Source organism: Pelophylax lessonae (genome assembly GCF_965119305.1).
Source record: "Pelophylax lessonae genome assembly, chromosome: 1".
Classification (NCBI taxonomy): domain Eukaryota; kingdom Metazoa; phylum Chordata; class Amphibia; order Anura; family Ranidae; genus Pelophylax; species Pelophylax lessonae.
In genome coordinates this window covers 524,847,054-524,859,351 of record NC_138768.1, presented here as the reverse complement: position 1 = coordinate 524,859,351, position 12,298 = coordinate 524,847,054, and the positions used below count along the sequence as shown (strand labels likewise).

Sequence of the window (12,298 nt, the reverse complement as noted above, 5' to 3'; positions counted from 1 at the left end):
GTAACTATACCAATACATAATAAATACAGAATTTAAAAATGTGAGGTCTTCATGCCAGTTCGTGTATATAGTCACATAGTTTGATTATGAATAGATAAACTATATTATTATCATGCATGCATTTACCTCTGCAATCAAGGCATAATTTGGTACCATCATAGAGAATGGTCTAAAGAGAGCCTTGAGGTTGTCAGGCAGCTCAGTCCTTCCAGCATAACCAGGATTCATTGTGATAAATGCTGCACATGTCATAACAAGCTTAATCTCACGACCTTCGAACATGAATCTAGATAGCTAGAAAACAAAGCAGAGGACAGCATGTCATTTATTGCAAATAAGTAGAGAGCGTCATACATTTATGTATTTTAGCAAAAATGTAAATTACTTGTAGCTTTATTCAATTAAAAAACAGAAGGACACATTGTTAAATAAGAGCCCCAAGCAACATTTGACTTCATTCTATCAATAAAAACTCTTTTCTCAACAGTCAGTGCTAGTTTCACTAGTCTCAGATCTTCAGCTTCCATTTTGAAGACAGACAAGAGCAGACAGAAAGAATAAGGACCCACAGAACAGAGTCACAGAATTAGCACCTTTGCAGTAGATGACTGCATAAATGGCACCAAGGTTATTATCCAGTTCTATTTTAAAGAATCTCAATCATAAAAAAAACAGTTTATTCTGGATACAGTTAATGCATGTATTGATAGTATTCAGCTTATTTTAGTATTACATTGTATTCAACGTCTATCTAGATTTTTGACACATTTAAATGAAGATGCAGTTAAAAAGGATTTTTTACATATATACTGTATTTTTATATATTTTTTTCAAAACACCATAATCCAGGTTTTTTTTTACAACTGGTCTCCCAAATTATGTTTTTTCTGCATTAAAAAAATATACAGGAGATGCTTGGACAAAAAAGGAACACTGGTAGAGATGTTCCACTAGTGCAGTCCCCAAGAGATATAAAAAGTCAATATGACTAGGGACGAATAGAACGGGGATGCTGCTGTCCTTGGACATTGGCAAAGCTCATGACTCCCTGTCGTGGCCCTTCCTTTACCGAGTATTCTCGAGATGGAATTTGGTCCTAGATTTTTGGCCTCGCTACAATCATTATATAGTTCTCCTACTGCCCAAATAGTCATGCGTGGCCACAAGTCAGACTCAATACAAATCCTATTGGGTACTCAGCGTGTTTGCCCTCTATCCCCCATCTTGTTCGTTGTAGCTATCGAAACCCTCAGAGTATAGAGAGTGGAAACAGAAACCATAAATGCGCATTATTCGCAGATGACCTGTTATTATTTCTTTCCTGCCCTCACACCACGTAACCTAACCTGATATCTCTACTAACCATTTTGGAAATATTTTGGGTCTCTTGGTTAACCACGACAAATCTGAGGCATTAAATATCAACCTCCCAAACTCGACTCTGCAGAGTATCCAAAATCAACTCCCTTTTCAATGACAGCAGACATTATTTTCCTACTTAGGGATCCAACCAACCCGGAAATTGTTTGACACGGTACTGAAGGATGTGCAGACGTGGTCTGAAGCGGGTCGGTCTTGGAAGGGCAGGATCGCTTCAGTGAAAATGACAGTGTTGCCTATGTTGCTATATTACTTTCTTACTCTGTCTATCCAGGTCCCTACTCATGCCATGCGACAGTTTCAGTCAAAAATGTTTCAGTACAATTGGGGCCCCAAAGGTTCAAGAATAGCTTGGACCACTATGTACGCTCCTAAAGATTTCGGTGGACTAGGCATACCTGACTTTAGGAAATATTATGTAGCAGCACAACTTGCTCAACTAAGCCAACTTCATAGCCATAATTACCACCCAGATTGGGTATCCATAGAAGCCCAAGCATGTTCTCCAATAGCAATTGACTTAGCTCTTTGGATCCCACAGAGACAACGCAGGGCTATCCTCTGTCCCACGCTCTCCCACTCATTACAAGTATGGGATATGAGCTGCAGTATGTGGTCCTTACGTTCAGCACACACCCCAGTAGCTCCCCTTTTCAGTAATCCCCTGTTTCCACCAGGAACACAACCTGAAAGATTTGGCTGGTGGTTAAATAATGGATTCTATCGCATAGGTGATTACCTTGATCACAGGGGCATACGCCCCCTATCTTACACAGGTAGCCTGGAGATGCCTCCCATGGAAAGCTTCCACTTACACAAATCTATCACTTTCTTAAGTCTTTGCAAAAGGAAAACACTGACATGATAGTCTGGACTTTGTTTGAAAATAGATGCATGCAGGATGGTGCTCAGCGAGGAGGCATCTCCATACTATATAAACTACAGGTAGACTCTGACGCTAAATTATCCTACCAAATGGCATGGGAGGGTGATCTGTTCATTGCCCCTGAGGTGGAGGATTGGCACAAATGGAGTGCAAGAATCCACAAAGGCATTCTCAATGTTTCCTTAACCACTTCAATACCAGGCACTTTCCCCCCTTCCCGCCCAGGCCAATTTATAGCTTTTAGCGCTGTTGCATTTTGAATGACAATTGCACGGTCATGCAACACTGTACCTAAACCAAATTTATGTCATTTTTTTCCCCACAAAAAGAGCTTTCTTTTGGAGGTATTTGATCACCGCAAGGTTTTTTCTTTTTTGCTAAACAAATAAAAAAAGACAGATACGTTTGAAAAATTATGTTATAAAACTTTGTAAATAGATACGTTTTTTCCTGCACTGATGAGCACTGATGAGGCCGCACTGACAAGCACTAATGAGGAGGCACTGATGGGGTGGCACTGATGGGGTGGCACTAATATGGGGCACTGATATGCAGCACTGATGAGCACTAATATGTGGCACTGATAGGTAACACTGATATGCAGCATTGGTGGGCACTAATAGGCGGCACTGATGGGTACTGATAGGCGGCACTGATGGGAACTGATAGGCAGCATTGATGGGCACTGATAGGCGGCACTGATGGGCACTGACAGGTGGGCACTGATAGGCGGCATTGATCGGCACTGTTCGGCAGCACTGATAGGCGGCACTGGTGGGCAATAATGGGCAGTAGCGGGCGGCACTGATAGATGGCAATGATGGGCAGCACTGATGGGGAGGGCACTGGTGGGCAGCACTGATGGGGAGGGCACTGGGGGGCTCCCTGAGCCCTGATTGCCATCCCTGGTGGCCATGGTGGGTATCCCTGTGGTCATGGGTGGGCATCCCTGGGGTCATGGGTGGGCATCCCTGGGGTCATGGGTGGGCATGCCTGGGGTCATGGGTGGGCATCCCTGGTGGCTCTAGTGGCACCTACCCCCCAAGGGTCTGCACTGGTAATCATGTTGGTACTATGTTGATGTCTCCTCACCAATATATCATTATTACGTCTAAATAGGGCATATGAGAATTGTTAATTTCTCTATATTGTACTGTACTTTTGTTACATTTTGTTATTGTATTGTCAAAATATGAATAAAAACGATTGAAACAAAGAAGTCAACATGAGATTTATCTTGTCATCATCCACACAGATCAAATACATGTTTTCTTAGTTTCTAGTTGTATTAATTTCCCTAAAAACAGGAAGTCCACCCTTTACACCAGACTGGTTTGTTTAGGGTCCATTATGACCATTCACCCAGAAGGACAGACATCCTTCGCCCTCCTTTTTTGTGGGCTTGGCTATTGGTCTGTGGATGGAGATGCACATGGCATGGGACACCCCTGAAGTCATGTATATCGTGTATGATTATAATTGTTGGTAAATATGTATCCGAAAATAAGTGTTTTGTAACATGATTGACCATGATGAAAATTTTTAGATTACATAGAAGATAGGTGAACTTCCTTCTTTTAGGTATATCAATAAATGTTTAATAAATTATATTATATATATATATATATATATATATATATATATATATGTAGTATATACAGTATCTCACAAAAGTGAGTACACCCCTCAAATTTTTGTAAATATTTTATTATATCTTTTCATGTGACAACACTGAAGAAATGTCACTTTGCTACAATGTAAAGTAGTGAGTGTACAGCTTGTATAACAGTGTAAATTTGCTATCCCCTCAAAATAACTCAACACACAGCCATTAACCTCCCTGGCGGTATGATTCTTTCGGATTTTAGGTGCTGAAAGCGGTACCATTATTTTGCATGTAATTCTTGAGAATGAGCAGCCCAAACCACTATTTATATATGATTTCTTTTTACTGTGCGTTCTTCTTTATAACATCCCGGGTATGATAAAGTTTGAAACACAAAATCCTAAATTATAATATAATAAATAACTATAAAATAATAATATAATAATAACACTTTTTTTTTTATTCAAAAAAATAACACTTTTTATTCAATAAATTATAGTAAATCATGTAATCAAAAACACTGACATTTTTTTTTTGTCAAACAAGGATGCAATATATTTTTTTTTTCCCAAAAAGGATGCAATATTACTGGTCATACTGCTTCAATAAACGTCCCGGGTGTGGAAAATTTTGAAACAGGGTACAGCGCAAAGTCCAACGTCACAGTCTGGACAATAGTACCGTGTTTCCTTTCTGATTTTCCGCCCGGTGTCGTCGTGCTTGGAACAGCACACCACACACATCCTTGTGGGTGCAGTCTTCTTCTCCGTTTGTGGAATGTGGTCCATAAAATGACGACCGGTCAGGCGTTCGGGGTTCACAACACCAGCAGCACGGCGTCCGGATCTACTTATTGTTGGTGTTTGGTGCCCGAGAAATATGAGCTCAGCAATTTTCCACACAAAGTCTGCATGAACCACAGGCCTGTCACTCTTCTTTTTTAGGAGAATGAATGCATTTCACAAACACTGCTCCAGGAGGTGCCTGAATATTTTTTTATAATATTTTTTCTGCTGTTTCCGCATTGCTGGATAGAAAGTCATGGCCTGGTTAGCTCTGTCCACACCTCCCATGGTGTTATTATCCAGGACCAGTTGCGGTTTCAGAACATCTTTTCCCCCTTTTGTATGTACCATGACAGTGGCAGTGTTGTGGATGGTACTCATCAGGCAGACATCTTTTTTGTCACGCCATCTTAGTGCCAACATTTTTCCTTTCTGCCAGGCAACTAACTCTCCGGGCTTGAGTTTTTTGTTGGCAAAGCTGGGGGGCATGTCACGCCGGTTTGCTCTGACGGTCCCATACGCATCCATCTTATGTTGTAGGAGGAACTCAAACAGTTCTGGGGATGTATTAAAATTGTCTGTGGTGACACAGTACCCCTGATTCAGCAGAGGCTCAATTAGTGTCAGAACAGAAGCGGTTGCCATCCCACAGCTGCTGAACCTTTGGTTGAACTTGGTTCCTCTCCCGGTGTATAGGACCGAATTCCAAATGTATCCAGAGCTGGATTCACACAGCATAAATTATTTTATTCCAAAGCGTGCTCGCTTGGACGCAATATATTGGATCCAGCTAAGTCTCCCTTTATAGGCCATTAGACTTTCGTCTATGCAAATGTCTCTTTCTGGGACATAGGACTCCTGGAAATTTTTCAAAATGAGTTGGTAAATGTCCCAGATCTTTTTAGCTTCGGAGCTGGATGAGAAGTCTCATCAAAATCGTAATTATTGGTAAAGTGCAAATACCTCATAATGAGTGAAAATTTGTACTCCGACATAACAAGGACAAAAAAAGGAGTGGGCAATAATTTGTTTGTGGTCCAATACCACTTCTGCAGGGGTTTCCCCACCACTCCCTGCAGAATAATTAGGCCCAGGAATTTCCAGATATCCGCACTGGTCACGGGTTCCCACATCCTGCTCCTTGAAAACCGCCGATGCGCTGCGGCTTGTTGCGCTTGGTACCGATTGGTTTCCACAACAATTTTTTCGATAACCTCATCGGTCAAAAAAAGTTGCAGGTACGCCAAGGGGTTGTCCTCCTCAACATCCATTTTGATCCCAGGTGCTCCGATAAACGGAAACCTTGGGGGTGCTACGTGCTCCGTACCGCAGTCGACCACGCACCAAGTACGCACATCGCTCGGCACAGTCACAGCATCATCACTGAACTCACTTTCTGCGTCAGATGACGAGCTTCCCCATGAATCGCTGTCACTCCACTCTGCAAGCGATTCAGGGTCACTGTTGCTATCGCCAAGCAGGTCATATACCGCTTTTGAGGTTGCGGCGCGCTTGTTTGATGCCATGGTCGCTCTGCAATGTCCAGACACAATGTATATGAATAATGCAGGAAGTGCAATGGAGAAAGCACTGGGGGGCAATCAAAGGTCAATTTATTTTATTTAGGGAATGTAATCCAATAGGATTACAGTGTATCAGTGTGTTTGTGTGTTATACTTTTTGAATTTGCCGCCGGTTCCACCCCCCTACGGACGTCACGTCGCAGGAGACGGAAGCCGGGGCTGACAGACGATCGGGAGGAAGCTACGCCGCCGCATACCGCTGAGATACATCGCTGGATCCCGGTGACAAGGTAAGTAAAACCTCTACCAGGATCCAGCGATTTTCCTCGCGGTACCCCGAGTGTGGCTCAGGGTTACCGCTTTTGGCTCTAAAAACTAACCCCGAGTCACGCTCGGGAATACCGCTAGGAAGGTTAATGTCTAAACCGCTGCCAACAAAAGTGAGTACCCCTCTATGTTAAAATGTCCAAATTGGGCCCAAAGTGTCAATATTTTGTGTGGCCACCATTATTTTCCAGCACTGCCTTAACCCTCTTGGGCATGGAGGTTCACAGGTTTCCAATAGAGCCCTCTTCCACTCCACCAAGACCACATTTGGACATTTTCACTGAGGGGTGTACTCACTTTTGTTGGCAGCGGTTTAGACAATAATGGCTGTGTGTTGAGTTTATTTGAGGGGACAGCAGATTTACACTGTTATACAAGCTGTACACTCACTACTTTACATTGTAGCAAAGTGTCATTTCTTCAGTGTTGTCACATAAAATATTTACAAAAATGTGAGGGGTGTACTCACTTTTGTGAGATACTGTATATCACATACAGGTAGATATATATTTTATATTATTTTTTGTTGTTGATTTATTTTGAGTTGCATGTGTTGATATGTTTAACAACTTTGATTTAATTGCATAGATTTTGTTGTTGTTGTTTTAACTATTCTGGTACTGATCAACATTGTGCTAAGGTCTTGTACCAGGGGATCACCAACTTAATATATTTGTTTTTGACAAGGGGTGTATGTTAACTTTATATTCATTCAATAGAACACAATAATTGAAATTACCTCTACCATGAAATCCAAAGGGGTGGTGCAGCAATATAGATAGCGATAAAGGAGAGATAGATAGATAGACAGACAGACAGACAGACAGACAGACAGACAGACAGACAGACAGACAGACAGACAGACAGACAGACAGATAGATAGACAGACAGACAGACAGACAGATAGATAGATAGATAGATAGATAGATAGATAGATAGATAGATAGATAGATAGATAGATAGATAGATAGATAGATAGATAGATAGATAGATAGATAGATAGATAGATAGATAGATAGATAGATAGAAAAGGTTTGAAGATAGATAGATAGATAGATAGATAGATAGATAGATAGATAGATAGATAGATAGATAGATAGATAGATAGATAGATAGATAGATAGATAGATAGATAGATAGATAGATAGATAGATAGATAGATAGATAGTCATCTCTGCCCACAGAGACTACTTGCATTTCCATAGACCATGACTTGCTGGCTTCCATTAAATGTGATTTCTTGTGTATTTAGTTGCTACTCTGTATATAGAGTTCAGTGAAAACCAGTTCACTTTGCCTGCAGACTTCCATTAATTTAAGAGGTGAAGCCACATACTTACATCATAGTGAAAGTACTTTCTTTACATCATATTTTTTTTCACAATTTATTTGCCAAAAAGGTTTCGAGGTTCTAGTTAACTTTTGATAGTACTGATTTTTTTTTTTTTTAGCTTTGGATGAAGTAGGGAATAGTTAAAAGTCCTGTCAATTGTTTTAATCTATTTCCCATTAGGCAGATTTTCTTTATACTTCTTTACTTCTGTTCAGGAGCTCAACAGGAAGTGAGAGGAGAAACAATGGTCAGTAAGACAAATAGCCACTTAACGACCACCCCTCAGTAGCTTTACTGCTACAGGGCAGCCACTCTGTGCACAATCATGTGTATAGACGTGATTCTGCTCTTTTGGGTAGGGGGCACTCAGGAGAAGCTAATTAGAGGGTGCCAGTCAATGGATACCCACCGGCACCAGCTGATCGGCCAGGAGACAGATGTCTCTGGTTCCCACAAAGTGTCAAAAGTGTCAGTTAGTGTCTGACTGTCCACCGCATTATCGTACTCCCGCTCTAAGTCGCTGTCGTTTTGTGCTATAACTTTTGCAAAAAACAATCAATATATGCTTATTGATATGTAGCAGAATACATATTGGCATACATTTATGAAGAAATTCGTTTTTTTTTTTATGTTTTTTAATTGGATAAGTTTTATAGCAGAAAGTAAAAAATATAGTTTTTTTTTTTTTTTTCAAAATTATTGGTCTTTTTTTGTTTATAGAACAAAAAATAAAAAACCCAGTGGTGATCAAATACCACCAAAAGAAAACTCTATTTGTGGAGAATGAAATTACCTAAATTTCATTTATGTACAGCGTTGCACGACCGAACAATTGTCAGATAAATTAATATAGTGCCAAATAGCAAAAAACGGCCTGGTCCTTAAGGCGGGTAAATCTTCCGGAGGTCCAGTGGATAGAGAGGTAGACACTCTCCATGAGGGGCACAGACAGCAATAATAACCTAACAAGGGGTTTAAGTCCTTCCCTACCCTAAATGTAAATGGAGCACCCTCCTAGGTAGGTGCTAGGTAAAACATATAGGTGACCCTGTTCTGCTTATCAGGAGGGTCTGATCTGTCAGTTAGCCTGTCACATGTTTCCAGTTGAGTCTGGGGAGTCTCCCCACTGTATCCAATGAGGGACCTTGGTGGACAGTGGAGGAAACCTAGCCAATAGGGCACCAGGGTTTATGGCAGTCCTAGTGGGTGGGCATTGCTGCAATGCATCCTGGGATTGGGAATAAATCCAGAGGGAGCATGTGACAGGGTGTCTTTGGGCGGGAAGCCAGGTCCCAGGAGGAGGGTGACAGCTGTCTCTCCTCCTGTTGCTGAGGAAGGTGGTCCAGGCAGTTGGCCTAGGGACCAGGGGTTGAGCTGTGCTGTGATGACCAAGTAGAGCTGTGGGGCAGGATTCATCTGGAAAACAGTATCGTGAGTACCTAAGCATCTTCCCAGGGGTCTGTCTAAGAGAGGGGACCACTCTAGAAAGGTCAAGGGGATCCGAGAGCCAGCTAACCCGGAGTGTTACTGTAAAAGGGGGTGCCAAGATGTAAAGCCCTGAAGATTAGGGGGTAAAGGGGGCGCCAGGAAGGACCCTGAAGTTGCTCAGCAGTGCAGTCTACTTTTAGTGACAGTTACCTCAGGAAAGGCGTGCCTTAGGAAGCTAAAGGACTCTTTAACAGTAAAACGCAAAGTAAATTAAGCGGCCTAGCCGTGACTCGCTCAACTCAGTGTTACTCAGCATTTAACGAGCGTTAATCAGCACTTAACCAGCGTTAATCAGCATTTATCAGATCGTCCCTGCTTATTGTGCATAGTTTACTTCCGTTGGAGTATCCCACTCATCCCTTCTCCTATCCAAGTTCCTAATAAAACTTAAAACTGGACTGGTCCTTGCCTGAGGTAAAAACACTTAGGCCCCGTTCACACTGGGGCGATCCAACTTGCCGGGGCGACCTCATAGGTCGCGGCGCGCTGCTCGCACCGCGACCTCGGAGCGGCCGGCACGGACTTCATAACATTGAAGTCTATGCAGGTTCGCTCCGGGTCGCCCCAAAGAAGCTCCGGACCCTTTTTCTAAGTCGGAGCGACTTGTGTCGCTCCTATTAGAACGGGTCCACAGCTTCTCTATGGCAGGCGACCTCTATCTCTATGACCAGGTCGCCTGACAGGTCGCCCCAGTGTGAACGGGGGCTTAGAAACATGTCAGAATGTTCTACTGTTGCTAATGGTAACCCAGGGGAACCCACACACAGCAGCTCCCATGGGAGTAGTGCTACATAAAAAATATTGATTTTAGATACACTTTAGACAAAGAAAGGTAATGTTTTTCTAAACATATGTAAAACAGAAGAACACAAATTTTACACAGCTATGATAGAGTGAGAATATTTGCTTGATCAAAATTTCAAAAATCACAAATTGTGAACAGCTTTGCAACAGAGTGCCCTAAACTCTTGAATAGGTGGTACAAGTTGACCCACGTGCCTTTAATTTTTTGCTTGTGTCACTGCTTTAAAATAATATTAATTATTAATAATATTAATAATAAATTGTACCACCTCGCCATAGGAGCTTGCCTCTAAGACATTGCTGGCCTATCTACAACTTTACCAAGACAAAAATATGGCAGGATAAAAGGAGTTTCCTATTCATGCAGGTCATGCATTTTCTAAGATTGCAGGACTCAAAGATAAAAAGATAACCATTCAAAATATGTCCTTTCCACAAATCACCCTATTACACATATATACGTATTTAAAATTAAAATATATGTCGAGCATTTCAACATATCCAAAAAATAAATGCAAGCTAAAATAAAGTTTAGTATGATTTGTAGAGGAGGATGAATTGAGAGGTAGACTAACTGTCTGAAAATTCCACAACAATCAATAACAACCACTGCCCAATGCATAAACGCTACATGTCTGTTCAAATTTTGCCAACATACAAAAAGGAAAATGAGTTTGATATGCTAGTCTAAGTTTTGTTAGATAGTGATTCAGAAGTAATGATTGATTGGAAATGAATATTATATGTAGTTACTGTAGGTCACATGCATAAATTGATCAATTTGTATCATAAAACAAAAAAAAAACAGTAAAATGATTGTGCTTTTAATATTTCAGTATACCATTAACTAGTTACCTTTGCTGCTTTTGCATTTCTAATTGTAATGAGCTGCTGAGCTATTACAGAAAGGACTTCAATATCAATTCGGTTAAATTCATCGAAACAGCACCAGGCTCCAGACTGAGCCAAACCACTGAAGAAACGACCCATCATCTAAAAAATACAGGTAAAAAATATCAATATTTATTCATTTGTTGTGTTGTCTAAATACATTGACCGAGCCTTTTAATTATATGTTCACTATCTATTTATTGATACTACACATTGTAATATTTTGTAAAATATACTAAATAGTAAGTACCTCTCCTATCATTGATGCGCTCATCGATGCCCCGTCAGGGCGGGGCTACATTCATGTGAAAGTCAACATTAAAGTGCAACCCCGGCTTAGAGATGAGATGTGCACTGTGTGCAGAAGTGCAATGTACAGAGTCACTTTGTAAATGTTCTGACCCATATTACTACACACCATTGCTCGATGAATGTTGCATTAGGAGGGACACCTCTGAGCCTATGCCCTCTCCACTAGTCCAGCATATCTCTACCATCTCACACCTAGTGAAAGAATGGGTCCTGCCATTCACTAGCTCAGACCTCATGCGTGCACATAATCAACTCCTTCTTTCTCCCATACTATGCCGCTGGATATATGGGGTCTCTATACCGCAGGTACGGTCCCAGTTACTTTTTGGGGGAAACTGACTGTTAGGGAGGGTTATGCTGTTGGTTGCAGATACGAATAGCAACATTTATGCAATGAAGAAGGGGGAGTCTCTGTTCCCCCGAAACGCGTTGGATTTAACATGTTCTGCTACCAATAAAACAACGATCTTTTGATCCAAGTGGGATTCTTATTGCTGACTTTGGGCGCGCCTTTAACCGACTACCACTAGAAACTTTGGAAACAACCACTAGGCGGTATCTTAAGGTAGCAGCCCAGACCCCTTAACATGGGTCCCCTGCCTTTTTTCATCCAGTCGGGCCAGATTGATTGGCCCTTTCTCACCTACCACCCACCCACAGACCCTCTATTGAGCAGGTTCAGCGCAGCCATCAACTTTTCAAAAAAAACTGTTAGGGAGGGAGGCAGTATACTGACCCCCCTCCATACCAGAGGACCTGTCACCTGATCCTGGTACTGGCAACTACTCTCCTGTTCCGACTCTCCTCCAAGTAAATCCCTTGTGTTGGTCTTCCTCCTGTACCCCGTGTGTGCTTTACATGCCCTGTTCCTCTGATACAGCATGTACCACTATGCACTACTTTGAATAATTTCAGACCAGGCTCCTCATAAACAGTTAATGAAACTTTATAATGAGAGAGGTA

At 41.7% G+C, this 12,298-nt stretch overlaps 1 protein-coding gene across 1 annotated transcript in view; it reads right to left on the bottom strand.

Annotated features, from left to right (window-relative positions):
• DNAH6 (dynein axonemal heavy chain 6) overlaps positions 1–12,298 on the bottom strand; it is a 473,665-nt gene that overhangs the window by 287,123 nt on the left and 174,244 nt on the right. Inside the window, exons 30-31 of the mRNA XM_082248007.1 lie at positions 10,988–11,125; positions 127–294 (exon numbers count right to left, since the gene is read on the bottom strand). Of these exons, the coding sequence (XP_082104133.1) occupies positions 127–294; positions 10,988–11,125 (306 nt within the window). The remainder of the gene's footprint in view (positions 1–126; positions 295–10,987; positions 11,126–12,298) is intronic.